This window comes from Thamnophis sirtalis, unplaced genomic scaffold (assembly GCF_051295495.1).
Source record: "Thamnophis sirtalis isolate CommonGarterSnake01/CBP01778 unplaced genomic scaffold, rThaSir2_p1.2 scaffold_3, whole genome shotgun sequence".
Lineage (NCBI taxonomy): Eukaryota > Metazoa > Chordata > Lepidosauria > Squamata > Natricidae > Thamnophis > Thamnophis sirtalis.
Genome location: NW_028261383.1, coordinates 175,184,955 through 175,208,705, shown reverse-complemented (window position 1 = coordinate 175,208,705; position 23,751 = coordinate 175,184,955). Strand labels below are relative to the sequence as shown.

Sequence of the window (23,751 nt, the reverse complement as noted above, 5' to 3'; positions counted from 1 at the left end):
TATATATCATGTCTTCTGTATGGTCCAATTTTATCTAATTTTCCTTAGGAATTTCCATCAGTTATGACCCCCATTATCACTCTTCTGTGTTCTTCACTATCATCCTGTGAACTAACTGCCAGGATAAAAACGATAACTTACCTAGATCTGTTTTGTCTCTTTCCATCGTGTGTCTGTTGGATTTATTCTGCACCAAAAATACAGAAAAATACAATAAAAACTAAGTCACAAATCTAGAAAAAGGCCCCACTTGGAGGTTGCTTCTATGTGATTCATTAACTTTGCATAATGTACACATTTTAAGTTACAGTCATTTGGTAACAATGGCTTGTAGGCCTTTCTTCTTCTCTATTCTTGCCTGGTGACATGTAATATTTAAAACTACTCATACAGAGGAAGAGTCTACAGATAGACTGAAGGCAAATCTCTGTCATAGAAATGAACTGTAAATAAGGGTTTGTGTCCTTTCCAGAATGAAGGTGGAAGATGCAGCTATGGAACAAGATGAACTCCACTCCCAGTCATTGCAAAAATAATGCCATTATATCAAATCCCATCATCCTTTTATCAATTTAAGGTTGATAAAACATGTATTGTGTCAGCCTGCCTTCCAATCCAGCAAGTGCTTTTCCTAGACATCTTTAGAAATGCAGTGATGAAGTTGCTGGTGAAAATGGCCAATTTACTATATTGTCTTCAACTAGTGTTTTTTTTAAAAAAAAATATATTATTTCATGGCTTGCCAAATCAACACTAGTGATCTGATTAACACACTGTGCTAAGCCACAATCTGCCATAATGGCTAATGTGTAAACCGGGCCCATCTGTCTTTCCACCCTGAATTCAACATTAATTTCCCAATTTTTTAAAACTTGTCACAAATTTAAATTTAAGCTTTCTTTTTTTTACCTTTTTTGCAGTAAATCCGGAGTCACCTTTAAACAGAAAAAAAAAACAGTATTACAATTGTTACAGGGAATATTAAATCTTGCAATTAATATGATGGAACAGAGCTGATGAGTCACCAGCAGTAAAGAAGGGAAGGAAGAAAATTGGTATTACGCAAGACGAGGACAATCTATTAAAACAAATTAGGGATCAAAGTCAAATGCATATAAAAAGGTTATATAACGTCCTAATAGAAATGGATTCTGAAACAGAATTAGTTAAAGACTGTATGATAAAGTGGGCACAAAATTTTGAAGAACCAATAACGATGGGTACATGGGAAAAGATATGGGTAAGAAATGTAAAATTTACGCAAGCCCAAAATTTGAGAGAGAATTTTTACAAGATGTTTTATAGATAACACTTGGATCCTATAAAATTGGCTTGCATGTATCTGAATTTACAACCTAAATGCTGGAGATGTGATTGTCTCGATGCTACATATTACCATATATGGTGGACTTGTAAAAAGGTTAAAGCATTTTGGATAAAAATATGGTGGATTATGCAAAATATTTTTAAAAAGAGGATAAAGTTTACCCCTCAGTTATTCTTGTTAGGTATAACTACTGATTGTATGGTTATAGAGACTAATTTGATTTTGAACCTAACAACGGCAGCAAGACTGTTGGTGGTGCAATACTGGAAGAAGGAAGATTTGCCTACTATTCAAGAATGGACATTAAAAGTAACAAACTTAGCAGAGATGGCTAAAATATCAGCGTATCTTAAGGACCATTCAGATGAGAAATATAAACTGGAGTGGAGAAGATGGATTGATTATATTCAAAATAAATACGGGACTAAGAAACTCCAGATAGCTTATGATTGAAAAAGCAAGGAATGACATAACTTGTTTAGAGTTAGCTTAACCAAAGAGGAGTTAAAGCACACATGTAAGTTTCTTTTAGTTTATTTTAGAATATGATTGTTAAAGATTTATACCCTGTATTTGCTCTGGGAAGTCGGGGGGGGGAGGTTGGGGGGGAGATGGGTTCGGGTGGGGAGAGTGGGGGAGGGGAGGTAAATATTTGTAAAAGCTTTTTTTTAAAATTTTCAATAAAAAAAAGAAGGGAAGGAAGAAGGAAATTAAGCAGTTACATGCTATATCAGAAGTGGTATATACTCTAAAGGCAGAAGGGAGACACTCAAGTTTCACATCATCTTATAGTGTATATTTGCTCAGCAGGGAAAAAAAAACATTTCAACTCTTTCCTAATCCCTATAATGAGAGCATAGAATAATAGGATTGGAAGGGACCTTGGAGGTTTTCTAATCCAACTACCTGCTCAAGTAGGAAACTTTATGCCATTTATGCCAAGAGCCGAGGTGGCGCAGTGGGTAGAGTGCAGTACTGCAGGCCACTTCAGCTGACTGTGATCTGCAGTTCGGCTGTTCAAATCTCACCGGCTCAGGGTTGACTCAGCCTTCCATCCTTCCGAGGTGGGTGAAATGAGGACCCGGACTGTGGGGGCGATATGCTGACTCTGTAAACCGCTTAGAGAGGGCTGAAAGCCCTATGAAGCGGTATATAAGTCTAACTGCTATTGCTATTGCTATTCCCAACAAATGGCAATCCAATTTTGGGGTGGGGGGGGGGAGGATGATGATGATGAAATTCCTTCATGTACCTCCCCACATCCAGCTATTTCCTTGCCTTTTCAAAATATAGCCAGAAGCAACCTCAACATTGATGATTTCTACACAAATACTTGCAACTGATCACATTCACTATGGCAAAGTATTTTATAAGTAACACCCCCCCCACACACAATAACTATTTTATAAAATTGTTTCCATCAAATTGTTTCCCTGTTACCTCAAGACATTGGGATTAAAATTGTCCAACCATTTATAGCCCCAAATATGTAGAGGGCATATTGTCCCGAGGAGCCGAGGTGGCGCAGTGGGTAGAGTGCAGTACTGCAGGCCACTTCAGCTGACTGTTATCTGCAGTTCAGCGGTTCAAATCTCACCGGCTCAAGGTTGACTCAGCCTTCCATCCTTCCGAGGTGGGTGAAATGAGGACCCAGACTGTGGGGGCGATATGCTGACTCTGTAAACCGCTTAGAGAGGGCTGAAAGCCCTCTGAAGCGGTATATAAGTCTAACGGCTATTGCTATTGCTATTGTCCCAAATGAAGCCCAGCTTCCAAAGGCTGAGACACAGGCTCACAGGATTTCCCCATTCCTGTGTAATATCATAGCCCCTTTAGGGACTTCTCAAGTACTGATTTGATGCCCTGAGTCAGGAAGAAGAACTGCTACCATAAAACATTGGCCTGTGGCCTTCCTGTACAGCTCATAGCACCTTGTTCAATAAATTAGGCTCCTGCAACAGAGGGCAAGAACACTGGGAATTGCCAGATTGATATGGCACGTTGTTATGCAAAATACAAGCAAGGACAAGGATTTGGCTACTAGAAACGTACCTGAACTGGACTTTCCACATGGTGACACGCGGCCGAGACATTCCTTATGAGCAGGCGACTTGCATTTGCTACACCGATAGCCTTGGTAGAAGGTTCCTCTGTGAGCAGATAGAGTACGGAGAGTAAGTCCACATATTTGACTTTTCAGGATTACGTGGAATCAGGGCCGGATTTTCCTATAGGCTAACTAGGCTTCAGCCTAGGGCCTCAAGATCAAGAGGGGCCTACATTCAAATTGTTAGCAAAATTAAAATTACACTATCCTAAAAACAGTGAACACTAAAACACTGAACCGAAAATAAGGAGAAATTCTACGCAGATGACTAATAAACAAACATAAAAATGTATTGGTTAAGATCGTTCCAGCGCCGCGGCAGTTGGGGAGCCCGCCCACGTTCCCGGCACCGGCGGTCGGGCGAGAGGTGCGGCCGCTCCCAGTAGCCGCCCCGTCGACACGGAGCCCACCAGCGGCCAGGCAGGTGAGGGCGAGGGGTCGAGCTGGGCAGCTGAGCGCAGCAGGGGAGGCGGCTGGCCTCGCTGCCTTTGCCGCAGAGCAGAGCCGCCCTCCGTCGGGAGGCCAGCTATATATATTGATATATATTGATATATCACAGTAATGATGTATTTTATTGTCCCTCATGTAATTTACAAACTTAAAAATGGGAGGTGAAAGGGCCTCATAAATGGAATAGCCTAGGGCCTCTTTTCATCTAAATCTGGCCCTGCGTGGAATATGTCCTAGTTATTTTACAAGGCTGTCTGCTTCCAAGTATAAAATTGGCAGCCGTGTTATTAAATATTTAGAATTTATTCAAACAGGGATGGAAGTATATGGCATAGCATACGTACCTCAGCAGCATCTGGCAGGCTTTGCAAGAGGTGGTATCTTCAAATGAATACATGTAGAATTCATGTCTATTAGCCTTGGCATTTTCAGGATAGATATTGGAGCTGTATCAGGGTATAAGAAGAAGGCGCTTAGCAAAATGAAATACTTCTGCTTACTAGGTCTTCTGTTTTGTAAAAGGGATTAGGAAAGCAATGTATCTATTGTTTGGCCCTCTTGAATTAATTTTCTCTTTTTGTTCCTGAATAGTTCAATTTGATTTTCTATATTCCAGCTGGTAAAAAAATGATGATATTCTCTGAAACATTCCTATGATTTCATTTTAAGAGAAAGCAAAAGAAGTATAGACTAATTTGTGAAAAATTAAAAATGAATAAACAAAGATTTTTAATAGAAATTGTTCACAATCTCTCATATTATTTTCTGAATCCTATTTCTCATCTTGCTTTGTCAAAAAGAACTCTCTGAATTTCCTGAACTTCATGAAACAATGAAATGGGGGAAATGTTCTACATGGGGCAGCCCTTGAAGAGTATTCAGAGACTTCAACTCGTCCAGAACGCAGCCGCGCGAGCGATTGTGGGTGCACCTCGGTACACCCACGTTACACCTATCCTCCGCGAGCTGCACTGACTTCCCATTGGTCTGCGGATACGCTTCAAAGTGCTAGTTGTAACTTATAAAGCCATTCATGGTATTGGACCTGGGTACTTGAGAGACCGCCTGCTGCCAATTACCTCCCAAAGACCCATTAGATCACACAGGGTAGGCCTCCTCCGGGTTCCGTCTACCAGCCAATGCCACCTGGCTACTCCCCGGGGGAGGGTCTTCTCTGTGGCAGCTCCGGCCCTCTGGAACGAACTCCCCGCAGAGATTCGGACCCTCACCTCTCTCCAGGCCTTCCGAAAAGCCGTCAAAACCTGGCTTTGCCGGCAGGCCTGGGGTTGATGAGTTCCCCTCCCCTCTCGACCTGTGTGGTTATGTGATTCTTGGCTATTTTAACTACTTGTATTGTGTTCTATGTTTCCCTTTTTCCCCCTTTGAGTTGTTCGCCGCCCTGAGTCCCTCCCGGAGAAGGGTGGCATACAAATAAAATAAATCTAAATCTAAATCTAAATGTTATGGTTTTTGTTGATTAGCTAACAGTAAACACATGTTTAATGACTACGACTATCTAATTTCTGTAGAGGCCTTCTGATTAATCAAGCCCTCCCTCCCTCCTTTCCCTTTAATGTGCCCTGTGAAATCTAGAATGGATCCATCATGCTGAAATTGGTCCAAAGCGCAGAAGATTTGGAATGATAAAGGTCATCATGCCAAGGTTAGAGGAATAGAAGAAACTTACAGAGCCATTTCAAATTGTTCCATCCACTTCTTTTTCAGCTCTCTCGTCTTGAAGTACAGTTCATAGCCCGAGAATCCATTAAGCTCAATTAGAACGAACATATGTGTCCACTGATAACAAAAATTGCAAAATAATTTATTAAGGCAAAGTCTGGGGCACTTTAATCCCAGATCCTTTTCTCCCTATTGATCTCCTTTGGAAGGAGCATAGTACAATGGATTAAAAAGGAAGCACAGCATTGTCAAAAAGAGCCGAGGTGGCGCAGTGGTTAGGGTGCAGTACTGCAGCAACTTCAGCTGACTGCTAGTTCTGCAGCTCGGCGGTTCAAATCTCACCGGCTCAAGGTTGACTCAGCCTTCCATCCTTCCGAGGTGGGTGAAATGAGGACCCAGACTGTGGGGGCGATATGCTGACTCTGTAAACCGCTTAGAGAGGGCTGAAAGCCCTATGAAGCGGTATATAAGTCTAACTGCTATTGCTATTGCCATTTAAAAGAACGAAGAATTATATGGTACTTTTCTGCAGAGAATCTGCACAGATTCTGCAGGCCACAGAAAAGAGCTTTAGCGATTCCATTCTTGTTGGTGTGTATGTATGTATGGAAGTGACATTGGAAGGCACACACAGCCTTTTTCATGAGTGAGCAATGTGAAGGGCCAAGATGCTGGGGTGGCGCAGTGGTTAGGGTGCAGTACTGCAGGCCACTTCAGCTGACTGTTATCTGCAGTTCAGCGGTTCAAATCTCACTGGCTCAAGGTTGACTCAGCCTTCCATCCTTCCGAGGTGGGTGAAATGAGGACCCAGACTGTGGGGGCAATATGCTGACTCTGTAAACTGCTTAGAGAGGGCTGAAAGCCCTATGAAGCGGTATATAAGTCTAACGGCTATTGCTATTGTCCTATTGGGCTAAAATAAATTTTAGTTCTAATTCTAGAGCAAAGTAGAATCCATGATTGCCTTTCCTTTCCCAGGTTTTCCCCATATAGGATGTATTCAGACTTTACCTTCTTGTTGTCTTTTTCTGCAGAAGAATCATCTCGGACCTGGTAGTTGCAGAGATCAACAAATATCTTCATTTCATACGAATCCCCTTTTCGCTTGCAGATTAGCAGAGCTTTATCCAGGAGGAAACCATATCTACAAGAGATGGTTAACTTGAGAAAGTTCAGCAAGAAAGGTATTTTATAAACAAATACAACGCTGAAACAGACCTGTCTGGATAACAAAGGTAGTCATCAAACAATGTTGATTTGCTCAATATTCTCTTGTGATGCATGCACAATGTAAATATTGTGGAGGAGGCAAGAGAACCACGTGCCTCATCTACATAAGGAATCTCTCGGCTTTTAACCCTTGCTTAACTCTGCTCGAGTTAAGGTATCAATAGGGTATCAATAGCATAGAAGCTCCCTATGTCAAAATTTTGTCTTTTACTTCTGACACTCTCAGGTTTGGCAACAAAAGCAGAAACAATTAGTGAAATGCTTTCCTGTTTGCAAACACTACTTTTGCTTTCAGTAGTTAGCAAACGCCATAATATACAGGATCTGCAACATTTGGCTTTGGGACATATGAATTTATATTGCTACCAAAATGTTCATGCTGTCTATCACCTGTCCAATTTGGAGCGCTTCTCCCCAGTGATAATCTTCAACTCTCCATCAATTTTCGGCCTCCCAAAGTGAGCCAGGGATTGTGACTAGGAGGAAAGAAAACAATCTTATTTACAAGATATAAACTCTTTACCTGTAGGAGTTGCTTGGGACTGCCAACTCCTTCCAATGGCTGGTTTCAAAAATAACATTAATAAAGGGGAACAGGAGTGATTTCAGTTTTTATTTTCCAAATAGCAGAAGAAGTTTTGGTGAAAAGAGCACCCAAGGAGGTAGGAGGAGGGTGGGAAGAGGTTGGAGAACAGACTCCCGTTAGACTGAAACTACCCATTCCTAACATTCCTCAGAGATGAAAAGAGCTAAGCCAGACATAACAGCCTGAAACAAAAATTAAGAGGGAACTAGAAGAAGATGGAAGGGTCAAAGGCAAATTAGAGGCTCACAGACTGAGCATTAATAAGTGAATGGATCTGACAAGATATGGAAAGAAAAGACTCCACCAGTAACCTTCAGGGTGAATTTGAGGATACAGGAGGGACTTTCAAAATACTGGATAGCGAGAGTACTAGCATTTGGGGAACAAAGCAGGTAACGTATTAGTAGGCTGTGGGTGTGTGCTATTTCAGGGTTCTCCTTCTTAGTGATTTCCCCTTCTTAGACTGAACCCACATAGCCCACCACTTGGTGACTTCTTGATGTGATGGATTATAAAAGGGACAATTCCCAACCAAGATGCTCAACAGCTGGGCTAGCTGGACCAGTGACCTTCCCAGAGGTGGGTTCCTACCAGTTCGCACCTATTCGGTAGAACCGGTTCATCAAATCTACCGAACCGGTTAGAAGAGGTTCCACCAGTGGACCCGGAAAGCAGGCCACACCTACAGAAGAGGTGCCAAACATTTTTGAAACCCACCACTGGTGGGTGTGTAATGTCCCGCAGTTATCTACGCATTAATAATGATCTAGTAATATTTCCTTATACATTTTAGGGACCTTTCCTTACATAATTGCCAAGAGCCAAGGTGGCGCAGTGGTTAAATGCAGCACTGCAGGCTACTGCTAGATCAGCAGGTCAGCGGTTCAAATCTCACCGGCTCAGGGTTGACTCAGCCTTCCATCCTTCCGAGGTGGGTAAAATGAGGACCCAGATTGTTGGGGGCAATATGCTGACTCTCTGTAAACCGCTTAGAGAGGCCTGAAAGGCCTATGAAGCGGTATATAAGTCTACTGCTATTGCTATTGCTATTGCTATAATTGGTGTTTTCTTTCATACTTTTGGATTTCTAATTTCTGTTTCCGTTAGTTGGCAATTGCTAAAACCAATCCCACGTGAAAAAGTATTCAAAGCCTTCTTGATTTTAATTGTCAATTTATTTATTCCTGCACATTGTAATATTTATTCATTTACATACCTCTGTTTTTCCACTGTTGTGCAAACACAATTCCAGCAGCTGATAACATGTGTAAAACTAAATATATATTATACTCCCTTTCAAATAGCCAACAAAATATTTCTGGTTTTAATTCCATATCTTGCTTTACGATTGCTTCTAACCACTAACTTCTGAATAGCTACTTGGACCGACCTAAGTACTAATTCATAATTTCATATCCGGTCACATGGGTGGCAAGCCACTCCCACAATGGAGGCCACACCCACAGAGTAGGTTCCAACAATTTTTGAAACCCACCATTGGACCTTCCCCTTCAGTTTGGTTTTGGATATAATTAATGTACAAGATGAATCTCAAAAGGAATTGAAAATGTTCAGATCTAGATTCCACCAAAGCCCCTCACAGCAACACTCACCAAATTCTCTATGGAGAGTTGGAAATTAGTTATTTGTTTCAGTGTTTCATTATCTCTCTTGACCTCATTCACGCATTGAGCCAGATCCTAGTGAAATAATTAATTAATAATGGTTTTCATTCAGTAATAGAAAATTCAGGAACAGTCGAAATAATTGTCCAATAGAAAATATAAGCTTAAACGATGATTAATAAACATGCCATTCATCATTTGGTTCAATTTACCAGTATAAATCTCTTGTGTAAGTACTTAATTCCCACATACACTCCTTGCCTAATCAAATCTTTTCACATGAAGGGGGATTGCTATTTCTTCTTCCTGAAAAAACAGCATTTCCCTCCCATCAACCCTCCCCATCCCACACTGATTTCTCCAGGGATGTCATCTTAACCTTAGAATAAAATCAAGCTAGATCAATACTAAGGCAAAAGATCTTAGATATAGAAGGTAAAACAGGAATCAATGCTTTATCTCATAATAATCAAATTTTAATGCCTAAATCAGGTGTGTGTGTGTGTGTGTGTGTGTGTGTGTATGTTGTATTTGTGCTGATAAATAAATAAATAAAGGGAGACTAGTATAGATCTATTTCAAGCTATTTAGCTCTCATCAGCTAGCCATACCCTTACTGGGATTCGAACCTGGGCTGTATTACATATTAGGCAGATGTGTTAACCACTATGCCACAAGGTTCTCCTCCTTTATCAGCTGAGCCAGGGAAATAGGTATGTATTTAGTGTCACAACCCCTGGTATGCCCAAATATGGGAGGAAGCCTACTGCTTCCTTTCTCTGTCTATCGGCTCATCACAAGAGACCATCGAGACAGAAACCCAATATTTTTGCTGTTGCCTTTGTTACATTTGTGTTGTATTTGTGCTGATAAATAAATAAAGGGAGACTAGTATAGATCTATTTCAAGCTATTTAGCTTAACATACCTATTTCCCTGGCACAGCTGATAAAGGAGGAGAACCTTGTGGCTTAGTGGTTAACACATCTGCCTAATATGTAATACAGCCCAGGTTCGAATCCCAGTAAGGGTATGGCTAGCTGATGAGAGGTAAATAGCTTGAAATAGTGTCTAAGTTTTGCCACAAATGTCTGCTAATAGTTCTTATTGTTAGGAGATAGTTCCATGTTATTCGTTTTATTAAATGTCAATAAGTGAAATAAAGTTCCAGTCTTTATAAAGATTTTATTGATCTGTCCATATACATTCTTTGCAGTCAAACATTTTCGTATCAAGGAAGCCTAAAGATGTTTCCTTTTTGAAGATAATTGCCCTGAGATTAGCCAGCATAATGATATTACGAAAAGTTAGACTCAAGAGAGCTAGCCAAGAATTGAAGGAGTAGAAACTATTTTTTCTGGGACTAGTTCTCTGAAGAGTTTGTGAAGAAAGAAAGAAAGCTACTCTTTTGCTCTCAAGGGGATTCTCGTGGGCAGCTCGAGTTGTTTCCTCATTCCAAACTCACCTCAGAGCGAATGATTGCGTTTTTCCATGTAAAATAGAAGCACAAAACTTAAGTTTGTCTTGGGCAACTTTCTTCCAAACATAAAAAAGTCATAAATTTAAAAAAAAACTCCAATTAAGACTATTTATATCCAATTTCCCCCCCAAATATCCAAGATGTAATGGCTTATTTCCTAAACAACCTTTTGCTGAACTGAATATATTTGACTCAGAGAGAATCCTGCACTATAGAAATAATGTCAATCAGTTTTGAGCTTCAAATATTGTTTTGCAAAGGTTTAGACCAGTGGTAGTCAACCTGGTCCCTACCGCCCACTAGTGGGCGTTCCAGCTTTCCTGGTGGGCGGTAGGGGTTTGCTGTAACTCTGCTTTATAAATTTTCTAAAGTTACTTCCCTACTTTATAAATCACCATGACTGTGGAACCGGTGGGCGGTTAGAAAGTTTTACTACTAACAGAGATACAAAAGTGGGCGGTAGGTATAAAAAGGTTGACTACCCCTGCGATAGATAGATAGATGGATGGATGGATGGATGGATGGATGGATGGATGGATGGATGGATAGATGGATAGATGATGGATAGATGAATAGATGATGGATAGATGGATAGATGGATAGATGGATAGATGGATAGATAGATAAGAGAGAAAGATGATAGAGAAAAAGTGAGAGAAGATAGATAGATAGATAGATAGATAGATAGATAGATGATTGATAGATAGATAGATAGATAGATAGATAGATAGATAGATGATAGATAGATACAGTAGATCAGTGGTAGTCAACCTGGTTCCTACCGCCCACTAGTGGGCATTCCAGCTTTCCTGGTGGGCGGTAGGGGTTTGCTGTAACTCTGCTTTATAAATTTTATAAAGTTACTTCCCTACTTTATAAATCACCATGACTGTGGAACCGGTGGGCGGTTAGAAAGTTTTACTACTAACAGAGATACAAAAGTGGGCGGTAGGTATAAAAAGGTTGACTACCCCTGCGATAGATAGATAGATGGATGGATGGATGGATGGATGGATGGATGGATGGATGGATAGATGGATAGATGATGGATAGATGAATAGATGATGGATAGATGGATAGATGGATAGATGGATAGATAGATAAGAGAGAAAGATGATAGAGAAAAAGTGAGAGAAGATAGATAGATAGATAGATAGATAGATAGATAGATAGATAGATAGATAGATAGATAGATAGATGATAGATAGATACAGTAGATCAGTGGTAGTCAACCTGGTCCCTACCGCCCACTACTGGGAGTTCCAGCTTTCCTGGTGGGCGGTAGGGGTTTGCTGTAACTCTGCTTTATAAATTTTATAAAGTTACTTCCCTACTTTATAAATCACCATGACTGTGGAACCGGTGGGCGGTTAGAAAGTTTTACTACTAACAGAGATACAAAAGTGGGCGGTAGGTATAAAAAGGTTGACTACCCCTGCGATAGATAGATAGATGGATGGATGGATGGATGGATGGATGGATGGATGGATGGATAGATGGATAGATGATGGATAGATGAATAGATGATGGATAGATGGATAGATGGATAGATGGATAGATAGATAAGAGAGAAAGATGATAGAGAAAAAGTGAGAGAAGATAGATAGATAGATAGATAGATAGATAGATAGATAGATAGATAGATAGATAGATAGATAGATAGATAGATAGATGATAGATAGATACAGTAGATCAGTGGTAGTCAACCTGGTCCCTACCGCCCACTACTGGGAGTTCCAGCTTTCCTGGTGGGCGGTAGGGGTTTGCTGTAACTCTGCTTTATAAATTTTATAAAGTTACTTCCCTACTTTATAAATCACCATGACTGTGGAACCGGTGGGCGGTTAGAAAGTTTTACTACTAACAGAGATACAAAAGTGGGCGGTAGGTATAAAAAGGTTGACTACCCCTGGTTTAAATTATGGGAGGTCCAATAGAGCTACAGGTTGATAGTTGCTGCCATCAAAGAGATCAAATTCCCCAAACTCCTTTTTAACTATACCCAGAAAAGCTGCAGATATTTCTCTTACCCGCATGGCATCAAGCCCTTGTCTCAGGTTTTCCTTTTCAGTTGGGTCGAGGGTGTATTTGGTCAGCTCCTGGAAGAAAGAAGGAAACAAAAAGGAGTTAACAGACTTTACAAATATATGATAAAACAGTTATTGGGTGCTCTCTGATATTCCTGCGGTGCATCTCCACTGACAGTTGAAACTAAGATGGGGTTTTCTTTTTGCATATTTTTTTTTTATTTTGCATTTTCATAACATATAATCACATGTATACTATTACATAGCCAATATCATGTTGTATTATTAAGTAATTACATCAATTCATCTTGCCATCAACTACCAGAAAAAAACCAGTTATTGGCTCTTCTGCTCTCCATACACCATATTTATACCTTATCCGACACTTTCTTCCCCCTCTCTACCTCCTTTCTTCCCTCCATCATCCTTTCCTACTCTACTTCCCCTTCCTTTCTCCTTCTCCTCTCTCTACATTCCACTCCTCCTTATCCTCCTCATCTTCCCCTCCTTATCCTCTCTCCTGTCCCTCTCTTCCTATCCTTCTTCTCTCCTCTGCTTCCCACTCTTCCTTTCATTCACTTGGTGTATTTCAGCTTCTGAGCAAACTCCATTTTGTGTTGATGGTATTTATAATTCCATTTCAATATACATAACATATCTTTGTTTTAAAATAAGAAAGAAAAAAATAAGGCATAGCAGTATACATGTACAATCATATTACCTTAAAATCCAACACCCCTCCTCCAACCTAGTATACTCCCCTCCCTCCCCCCTCCCCCCCAGACTTCCCAGAACCAATACAAGGTATAAATCTTTAGCAAAAACAGTTTAAAATATCCTTAAAGAGAAAGTAGAAAATTAATAACGTCTTTAAATTGAGCTTAGCTCCTCCTTGCTAGGCTAACTATAAGCAATTTGTATCATTCCTGATCTTAATCATAAGCTATCTGAAATTTCCTAGACCCATATTTATTTTGAATATAGTCAATCCATTTTTTTCCAGTCTCGTTTATATCTCTCGTTTGAATAGTCCTTAAGATATGGAAACTGAGATGGGTTTTTTGATTGTAAAAAATTGTAGAGTCTTGTCCCAAGGAACAAAAGGGTGGAGATATGTCTCACTGCTTCGAAGGAGTCTCTAAGAGAAAGAGACAGGAGACTCAAGGTGAGAAGACCTTGTCTACACATTAGGATTCTTGGCTTCCAGCTTTTTCTTGGTCTTCTTCCTTCAAACTCCCTTTCCCCCTGTCACACACACACACACACACACACACACACACACACACACACACCTGCCCACATTTGTGAATTTGGTCGAAGAATTGGCTGCAGGCACCTGAGCTCAATCTTCTGGGAATTTCTCCAGCCCAAGCTCAACAGGAGAAAAAGCTGCAGAAAAGAGCCGAGGTGGCGCAGTGGTTAGGGTGCAGCACTGCAGGCCACTTCAGCTGACTGTTATCTGCAGTTCGGCGGTTCTAATCTCACCGGCTCAAGGTTGACTCAGCCTTCCATCCTTCCGAGGTGGGTGAAATGAGGACCCAGACTGTGGGGGTGATATGCTGACTCTGTAAACCGCTTAGAGAGGGGCTGAAAGCCCTATGAAGCGGTATATAAGTCTAACTGCTATTGCTATTGCTAAGACCTTGCTCAGGTTTTCTGAACGTCATTCCTCCTTTCCCCATTCTTCATCCTCTCTCCTCGACACGGAGGACATAACCTGATAAAATGTTATTACCTGAAGGAGAAGATGATATTTCAAGACCCGCTGCATGGGTACCATCAGGAGATCACGCAGGCTGAACCGGCCATTATTGGCCCGTTGGGAACATTCCTGAAAGGCAAAAACATGATTTGTGATTCATTCATTGCCATTTATACTTCTCCAGCAGCAGGGAAAAATTATTGCGCAAGGCCAAACAATAGCTTATTAGTTATGAGGTATCAGGAAACAAACTCCACAGGAAACTTAGAACTTACTTTATTGAAATAGGCTTTAAGTACAGAATTTTGCAGGCCTGATTGTGCTGTTCCCTCCATTCCACTTTACATCCCAGTGGGTCAGAGAGGAGCCTACCTGAATCTCTTTAGAATATGACTGTCAGGCCTGCAATTATATTCCTTTTAGAATTTTGGCCTGCCACACTTTCTCTTATTTCATTATGCTGTTTCATTAGTAAAGTCGATGGGAGGGGGGAATAGACAGGAGTAGGATTGCGGAATGTGTTGTTTTCATTCTTTACTAGAAGACCAAGGTCATCCTTTGTCTCTGCACTTTTACACCTGACCGGAAGCAGCTGGGTGGAAACGCCAGTGTGGAAGAAGAAGATTGGACCATGTGATGGATTGTGGGTGTGGGGACAAGATCATGAACTTTTAACTGGGTGGAATTCTGACGTCATTTCCAGAATTGGGATTAAGACAGATGTGCTAAGATGTCTGCTTTATTAAATTGGAACTTTAAGGATCGTTTTGCCTTGGACTCTGATTTAATTCCTACATGATACTTGGAACGCTGACCATTACTTTGCACCCTACTACCATGTATCCCAGGACTTAAGGAATGTCTCAACTTTCTTGACCTATATAACAATTCTTGCCTATTTCCCTCAAGATCATCTCCCTGACCCTCCTTACCAGCAAAACCACATTTGCCATTCCTGACTTCTTGTTTTTAACTTAATATGCCAGTGGTAAGTCTTCATGTCTGCATCTACCTTGGAGTAGCTGCCAGACCCACCAGTATTGCATCAAACTAGCAAGGCTTCTGTTCACTCGAGGCACTAGGACACCGTCCTTCCTCTTTCCATTCCTTCTGGGGTTTTATTTACACATCTGATTTTTGCTGAAGTGGCTTTCTTCTTTAGAGTTTTCTCCAGTTTTGTTCAGGATCATTCAAGACTTGAAAGTCTTGGATGTGGGGCAAAGGACTCAGAACTTTCCAAAAGCGGCAGCTGAATTTTTTTACTTTTAATGTAACAGAGAAAAAGGACCACTACTAAATATATTGGTGTATTAATTTGATTGTGCATTTTTTGTACAGTTCTATAATGACATAATGACAGTATGTAACAAGAGTTATGTAGTGCCAGCTTTCCAAGGTAAACCAAATGGGAGACAGATCAGATGAGTTAATTTTGCTTTATTATAAGGCTACATCAGTGTTTCCCAAACTTTTGACATATGTGTACCCCTTCTATAATTTTCGTAACGCTGAGTACCCCTCATAAAAAATGCTGAATACCCCTCATAACTACATGGAAAAAAATGTAGTTAATGATTTTCACGCTTTCATCCAGAACTTTCTGTAGATCAGCGGGTATCTTACGTGTTGCCAAAGCCTCTCTGTGTATGCAACAATGTGTGGATATGACATTTGGAGCAACATTTTGAATTCTTGCAACGAGTCCTTTCTTAATTCCGACCATACTTTTTGCTCCATCCGTGCTTATTCCAACGCATTTATTCCAATCAGTTTTGTTCTCTTGCATAAATGTATTCATAACATTAAAGATATCTTCTCCTGTTGAGATATTCCCACGTGATCCCCACCAAACTCCGGTGCAACGCGTACCCCCACCAAATTCTTCCCGTACCCCTGGGGGTACGCGTACCACACTTTGGGAAACACTGGGCTACATTAATAGAACCTTCCAAATCTAAACATACAAAGCTCCTGTCATCTCTTCTTACAGTCTGATAAGAGGATCCATTTTGATCCTCTTATTCTTTCTCTGCCAATTATGCAGCTGCAGGCTGAGCCTCCCCTTATCTGATTGTTCCCTGGGCCACATCTCTTTCCTTGTTTACCAAGGTCATTCACACATATCGTTACATAAAACAACGTACACTGATTTTTTTTTTTTAAAAAAAGTTAACCAGTCTTCCTCCATTTGCCCTCCAAGCATGCTATCTGAGAATTATGGGAACGGTAATCGGGTTGATGAAGCTGGGTTATACCATTGCTAAAGTGGAAAGGCCAATGTACTTGAGAGACCGCCTCCTGCCAATTACCTCCTCACGACCAATTAGATCACACAGATTAGGCCTCCTCCGAGTTCCATCTGCCAGCCAGTGCCGACTGGCAACTACGCAGAGGAGAGCTTTTTCAGTAGTAGCTCCGACCCTTTGGAACCACCTCCCCATGGAGATTCGTACCCTCACCACCCTCCAGACCTTCCGCACAGTCCTTAAGATCTGGCTATCCCGCCAGGCCTGGGGTTAAAGATTAGGATCTGTCCCCACCCGAATGATGAATGAATGTTGCTTCTATTTTTTAATTATGTACTGTCTGTATATGTCATTACGTGTATCCCCTCCCTATAGGTTGTAAGCCGCCCTGAGTCCCCTCAGGGAAAAGGGCGGCCTATAAATAAAAGCAATCTAATCTAATCTACAATAAAAGGATTGTCATCTGTGCTGCAAAAACCTTGAATGATCACTAGATGGCAATAAAGTGTAAGAGTTATATCTTTCTTTGCTGCCATCTAGCTGTCATGCAGCTCTTGCAGCATAGATATCGAACCTGTAGACAATCATAAAAGCAATTCTCTCCACTAAATATGATACATAAAGCAACTTTTTGATGCAGTGGGATGGTCTCTAGCACATGTATGAAATAGCATCTCTCACCTCTAGTTTCATGCGCACATCCACACTAATATTCGATACTTGGTCCAGGTATTTAGTAGCTGCTTCTACCTGACTGCAGTAGCGACCATAGAGCAAGAACCTGTAAGAGATGTGTAAGAAACCAGGGTAAATGAAAGTTACATATCTGTTGTGGCCCAGCAGGAGCCGTTGGAGCTGCCACCAGACTCCAACAGCGAGGGGCCCTATGAGTCGGCTCTGGAGCATGTGGAGGACCCTGGACAGGGTTCCGACTCCGAGCAGGGCGCAGAGAGGCTGGTTGGCCACCAGGAGGCGCCTGAGCCTTGGACCAGTGGGGAGGGGACAAGGGAGTGTGATCCCGACGTCATGCATTGGCGCAGTGGGGAGGAGCCAAGGGAGTTGTTCCTGGATGCCCGGCACCGGAGAGCTAATAGGCGTAAGGAACAATTACGCAGTTACAGGAGATAATTGCACTCAGCTGCTGGTAATTAGGCTCCTCTCCAGGCTATAAAAGGACTGCTTGTGCACATGCCCCTTTTGCAGGAGTCAACACATTCACTAATGTTGGAGAACTGTGGTGTTAGCTTGGCAGGCTGAATTGCTGCCAAGGCTTGTCTGTGCTGGATTGCTGCCAAGGACCTGTCTGTCTCTTAATAAATTCCATAAAGTATCTTTGGCTCAGAGTGCCTTGGTGTGGGACGAGCGGGGTCAGAACACATATCTCTAGAGAAATACTCCCAACTCGAACTTAGCTGCTACTGTCAGTATACTTTATGTACTTGTGTATATTGTTAGGGAGTATTGGTCTTTGCGTGGGTGAAAAATCCAGTTCTGAATGTTAAACAATACTCAGTGATTTGATTCAGATTTTATATTTCTCTGGGAACACAGGGAAATTAAACAATTGAGCTACTAGATCTGGGCTCCAAAAATATGAATAGCTATTAGATGGCAGCTAAAAGGTATCTATGTCTCTTTGTCTTAGTGGTGGCGCAGTGATTAAATGCAGCACTGCAGACTACTTCAGCTGACTGCAGTTCTGCAGTTCGGCTGTTCAAATCTCACCGGCTCAGGGTTGACTCAGCCTTCTATCCTTCCGAGGTGGGTAAAATGAGGACCCGGCTTGTTGGGGGCAATATGCTGATTCTGTAAACTGCTTAGAGAGGGCTGAAAGCCCCATGAAGTGGTATATAAGTCTAACTTCTATTGCTATTGCTATCTGTAGCATGATGGATAGGAAAAGGGACTGGGCCAACATTGACTTAGATTTCCATAATTTGGGGGGAGCTTTAGATCTTTTAAGGAAGGCACTTACCGTTCTTTGTACTTGATAAACACTTGGTAGAGATTCTGAGAGTGGCTAAAAGACAACGCATTCTTCAGCTCCACTAGAAAGCACCGATGAACTTTCAAAAGTTCCTGATGGAGTAGAAAAACCATGGACAAAGAATAACTCATTTGCTTGGCTTGTTTACATCTGGTGTTTCTACTGGCATAAAAACTGAGCGAGATAGTATCTATCACCAAAGGAGAGTTTTCAGAACTCTGTAGTGTTTGCCATAGCAATCAACGTTAGCCTCCACCATCATGTCTTGTCCTGATTCTCTTCTCATTCCTCTGTGTTTAACTGTTGAATGTTGGTTGGCAATGATGATGTCCAAGGAGACAAAATTGGACCAGCATCATTTGAACCCATGGTAAAATTGGGGGAGCCAAGTTGTTTTGATGATGCTTTAATGGCTCTAGAACGTCTTGCTGAAGACTTCTGATTTTATTAGGGCATTGGTCGGAACCCAGACACGCTTTTTTAAAATAATTGTCTGCTTTCTTTCTTTTTCTTTCTTTTGGATAATTTAGATTTAGATTTAGATTTCATTTGTGATTTATAGGCCACCCTTTTCCCTGAGGGGACTCAGGGCGGCTTACAATTCATGGGAGGGGGAGTGCAAGACAAAACATAAGACAATACATGAATAAGAAAAAAGTAAAACAATAAAACATAACTTTCATTCAACATTCGGGTGGGGCGAATTAGAATCTTATCCCCAGGCCTGACGGGATAGCCAGGTCTTGAGGGCTGTGCGGAAGGTCTGGACGGTGGTGAGGGTGCGAATCTCCACGGGGAGATCGTTCCAAAGGGTCGGAGCTACTACTGAGAAGGCTCTCCTCCGCATAGTCGCCAGTCTGAATTTAAAAGTGTTGAATTTGAATGTCATGGAAATTCTAATTTCTTTCCATTATTTTTTTTTAAATTTGTCTTTTGTATATCGGCTATATCTTTCTAATAAATATATACTGCTGATTTAAAGGAGGAGGAGGAGGAGAAAGAGAAGGAGGAAGAGGAGATGATCGTATATTTAGATTAAATTCCACTGAATACAGAGGGAATTACTTTGAGTTCAGCTGTCATCCTAGCCAGGCCATTTTGAAGTGAAATTTCATAATTCATACACAAAGAGAATGGAAATGTCCGACTTCCTAGGTAAACTAGACAGGAAACTAGATGAACTAATCCTAATTTGTTTAGGATAAACAAATTAACAGAGCATTAATAGAGCCTTCAGGGTCTGAAAGTAAAATTTCCCATCGCCACTTTTAAATGCTTGATCCATTAGGGCAGGTCCTTCCTACGGTACATTTCTTTCTTTGAGAATTAAGCCACCGAGGGCTCCTGTCTCTCTGATCTGGTGGTTTTCTAGGGAGCATCTCTTCCCCTCATTCCCCAGGGCCATCCACACATTCATTGACAGGAAGCAAATTCTCCCTACAATTAAATGAGGCGTAAGAAACATTTTTAAAGGAAACAGTTTACGGAGGAGGATTCTGGAGGAATATAATAAGAAATGTCCCCATAGGATTTGGATGTTGTTATGAAATAGCCAGATAAAATTATTGCAACTTACTCGTGTTTGAAAAGTTTTTGATATTCTTGGTCTGACCCCTGTGGGTGCCATCCATGCAGATTAAAGGAGAGCGACATGTGTCACTAGCACAATCCATGCGGTATTTTACATAACCTGGAGCCAGCCAGGGACATGCAGTCAGGGGAGGCCCTGTCATCATGAAAAGAAAAAGAAAATGTAAAAGGAAAAAGGTAAGAGCTGAGGTCAGGCTGAGCTAGTTGCTGCCAGAGTCACTGTGGATGACTCTGCTTAGTGCTTAAGTGTTTAAAAAAGCCTCTAAAAAAGCGCCCTCTACAGGAGGAGGCAGGAGAACGGCGTGCCTCATCTAATCTGACTTTTTATGATCACTCAAGCAGAGTTAAGCAAGGGGTAAAAGCCGAAACGTTCCTGACGTAGATGAGGCACGTTGTTCTCCTGCCTCCTCCTGTAGCGGGTGCTTTTTTAGAGGCTTTTTTAAACAATTAAGCAGAGTCATCCACTGTGACTCTGGCAGCAACTAGCCCAGCCTGACCTCAGCTCTTGCCTTTTTCCTTTTACATTTTTTTCTTTTCATGATGGCAGGCAAGAGCAGAGTTGAAATCCTCTCTGAAACAGCTGGAAAAGATACGTGTGGGTTGGAGGGAGGGGGAGGAATTCAAACTTCACCCTCCTGGTGCAACTTTGTGTGTGTGTATTTGAGAGAGGGGGGGAGGGAGGGAGAGGGAGGAAGGAGGGGGAAGGGAGAAGAAAAAGAAAGAAGGAAACTTATTTAGCAAAGGAGAAAAACAAATGCTGTTGCTTTAAATCGGAACTGAGCATGCCTGGCTGTGGAATTCTGGGAGTCGAAGTCTACAAGTCTAAAAAAAATTGCTGCCTCACCAGCCATAAACCTCACCGCACGTCACTGGAGTCAGCCAAAACAAACTAGAGCCAAGAACTGGGGAGCTCTGCTTTTTCACCCTTTGGAAGGGAAACCCCATTCACTGGAAAAGGATAATAATAATAATCCGAAGGCTCCTCGGCTGCTATTTCAGGACTCGGGATTGAGCCACAAAGCTCTTGCCTAAAATAAATGGCTCATTTTTGCAGGTGAGTCACTCTGGCCGTGGAAAGAGAGAAGGGAAGTGACACATAAGCAAACTCAAACCAGCAAGGTTACAGAGGACATAGCAAAGGAAGGAAGTCTAGGCCACAAGGGTAGCAAAATGGAAGGAGAGAGCTTATTGGAATCCAGCTGTCCTGGGGGGGGGGTCTTGGGGGGCATAGGCAGAGTGCAATTCTTTTAAATGCATTGCAGGTGAGGTTTTTGGTGTTCTGCGGTCATGAGGTCTGAGGACTGCATTAACATGCCACCATAATGCATGGGACACACATGTACTGCCAATAACTACAAATGCATTATGATTATTTGTAAAAATACATCTGTGTGTTGGTGGCAAAGGGAAAAAGGTCAGGGAAGGCTTCAAGGCTGGAGTTGTCTGTCTCCATATGGAAAGACTGCCAGGGCCAAAGGATATTATTATACTATGGAAGATAAAGTGGTGGGATTCAGCCGGTTTGCACCTATTCGGGAGAACCAGTTGTTAACTTTCTAAGCAGTTCGGAGAACCGGTTGTTGGAAGAAATCTCATTTTGTTTTTTTCCCACTTTACAGGGCTAATCCTGTAAGGAAGGCAGGAAGGAAACACTCTGGTGTTGTTTCTAGCCTAATCTTTATTGCCCCGCTTATAGAAACTGCCTCTCCGGTTAACCCTTATGACATTGAAACAGTTAAAGTCAAGCGCCCATCAACGTGAGTGATGTTGAGTTGGCCACGCCCACCCAGTCACATGACCACCAAGCCCCACCTACCCTGCTGGTCATTAGGGCAGAGAATCGGTTGTTAAATTACTTGAATCCCACCACTGGGAAGATAGTGAAACCATGCTGGTTGGCCAGTAGAATCCAGCCCCACTCTTCCCCTGCCTAGTACTATAAAATCCATCACTGGTCAGGTTGGTTACAGGATGGTGGGCCCTACCCCCTCAGCCTGCAAATAGTGTCAGCTGCATAGGACAGAAGTAAAAGGGACAGAGATGGTTAGAAGGAAATTAAATGTTCGTATTCATTCATTTGGTCATTACATAATGAGGTAGAGATAGTTCTATTTATGCCTGAAAATAAATTTTGCAACTTTATTTTCCTTCTGCTTGTTATTTATTTATGATATTGATTTATATGGCCAAAGGACTGGCAAACAACTGAAGGTGGCTGATTAAAAAAAAACCCACTAAGATTAAAACAACAGCTCAGCCAAAGTGCTAAACCTAGAAAAGAAAAACCACCGTGTGAAACAGGCTCAGTTAGAACCTGGGTACAATGTTCAGGATCTCCAAACTTTTGGCTGCTTTTGTCAATTTTAATTCAAAGTTCAAAGTTCAAAGTTTAATGAATTTATATGCCACCCAATCCCGAAGGACTCTGGGCGGCTTACATAAAAACAACTCTAAAAAGAATACTAAAAAATTAAAAGAGAAAGAGAAAGCAGGTTAAAAGAAACATCATGCACTCAATCTTAGTGGGCTGGACCTCATTCATGAGGTCAACAACCCCAGGCCTGCGGGAATAGCCAGGTCTTAGTAGACTTTCATAAGGCCGAGAGAGTGGGGAGGGTCCGGATCTCTGGGGGTAGATTGTTCCATAGGGCCGGGGCAGCTACAGAGAAGGCCCTGCCCCGGGGGGCCACCAGCCGACATTAGTCGACGGCACCCGGAGAAGGCCCATCCTGTGTGATCTTATCGGCCGTTGGGAGGTATGTGGGAGAAGACGGTCTCGTAGATATCCGGGTCCTAAGCCATGTAGGGCTTTAAAGGTAATAACCAGCACCTTGAAGCGCGTTCGGAGACCGATAGGGAGCCAGTGCAGCTCGCGGAGGATGGGTGTAACCTGGGTGTACCTAGGTACACCCGATATCGCTCGCGCGGCTGCATTCTGGACCAATTGTAGTCTCCGAACACTTTTCAGGGGCAGCCCCATGTAGAGTGCGTTACAGTAGTCAAGTCTTGAGGTGATGAGGGCGTGAGTGACCATTATCAAGTTGTCTCTTTTTAAAAAAAGACGGGAGCAAATTTCATTTGTTTTTTTCTTTTTTCTTTACATTCCACTTGGTCAAGGAACATGCATAGCTCTCCTTCCTATTTTACTGTATGTATGTATGTATGTATGTATGTATGTATGTATGTATGTATGTATGTGCACAATAGCTCAGTGGCTAAGACACTGAGCCTGTCGATCAGAAAGGTCAGCAGTTCGAATCCCTAGCACTGTGTAACACAGTGAGCTCCCGTGACTTGTCCCAGCTTCTGCCAACCTAGCAGTTTGAAAGCATGTAAAAAATGCAAGTAGAAAAATAGGGACCACCTTTGGTGGGAAAGGAACAGCGCCCCGTGCGCCTTCAGCGTTTAGTCATGCTGCCCACATGACCCCAGAGATGTCTTCAGACAGCGCTGGCTCTTCAGCTTTGAAACAGAGATGAGCACTGCCCCCTAGAGTCGGGAATGACTAGCACATATGTTCAAGGGGAACCTTTACAAGTATGTATATATGTATGTATGTATGTATCAATCAGTGGAGTGTTGCCAATTTTTTTACTACTTTTTTGGACACACTCCTGGGCATGAGCCCAGGAAGCAGGTGGGCCCACTCCTGCCACCGCTATCACCAGTTCGGCCGATCCGGGCCAAACTGGGAGCAATTGACCTCTGGTATGTA

General features: G+C 42.0%; 2 protein-coding genes across 2 annotated transcripts in view; one reads left to right on the top strand and one right to left on the bottom strand.

Moving 5' to 3' along the window:
* FARSA (phenylalanyl-tRNA synthetase subunit alpha) overlaps positions 1–23,751 on the top strand; it is a 350,543-nt gene that overhangs the window by 226,888 nt on the left and 99,904 nt on the right. The gene's annotated exons all lie outside the window — the stretch shown is intronic.
* The window catches only part of VAV1 (vav guanine nucleotide exchange factor 1), an 80,142-nt gene that overhangs the window by 18,828 nt on the left and 37,563 nt on the right, over positions 1–23,751 (bottom strand). The window contains exons 8-19 of the mRNA XM_087711005.1: positions 18,435–18,538; positions 17,141–17,240; positions 14,247–14,342; positions 12,515–12,583; positions 8,994–9,080; positions 7,185–7,270; positions 6,576–6,708; positions 5,572–5,681; positions 4,229–4,330; positions 3,380–3,477; positions 910–935; positions 142–187 (exon numbers count right to left, since the gene is read on the bottom strand). Of these exons, the coding sequence (XP_087567131.1) occupies positions 142–187; positions 910–935; positions 3,380–3,477; positions 4,229–4,330; positions 5,572–5,681; positions 6,576–6,708; positions 7,185–7,270; positions 8,994–9,080; positions 12,515–12,583; positions 14,247–14,342; positions 17,141–17,240; positions 18,435–18,538 (1,057 nt within the window). The remainder of the gene's footprint in view (positions 1–141; positions 188–909; positions 936–3,379; positions 3,478–4,228; positions 4,331–5,571; positions 5,682–6,575; positions 6,709–7,184; positions 7,271–8,993; positions 9,081–12,514; positions 12,584–14,246; positions 14,343–17,140; positions 17,241–18,434; positions 18,539–23,751) is intronic.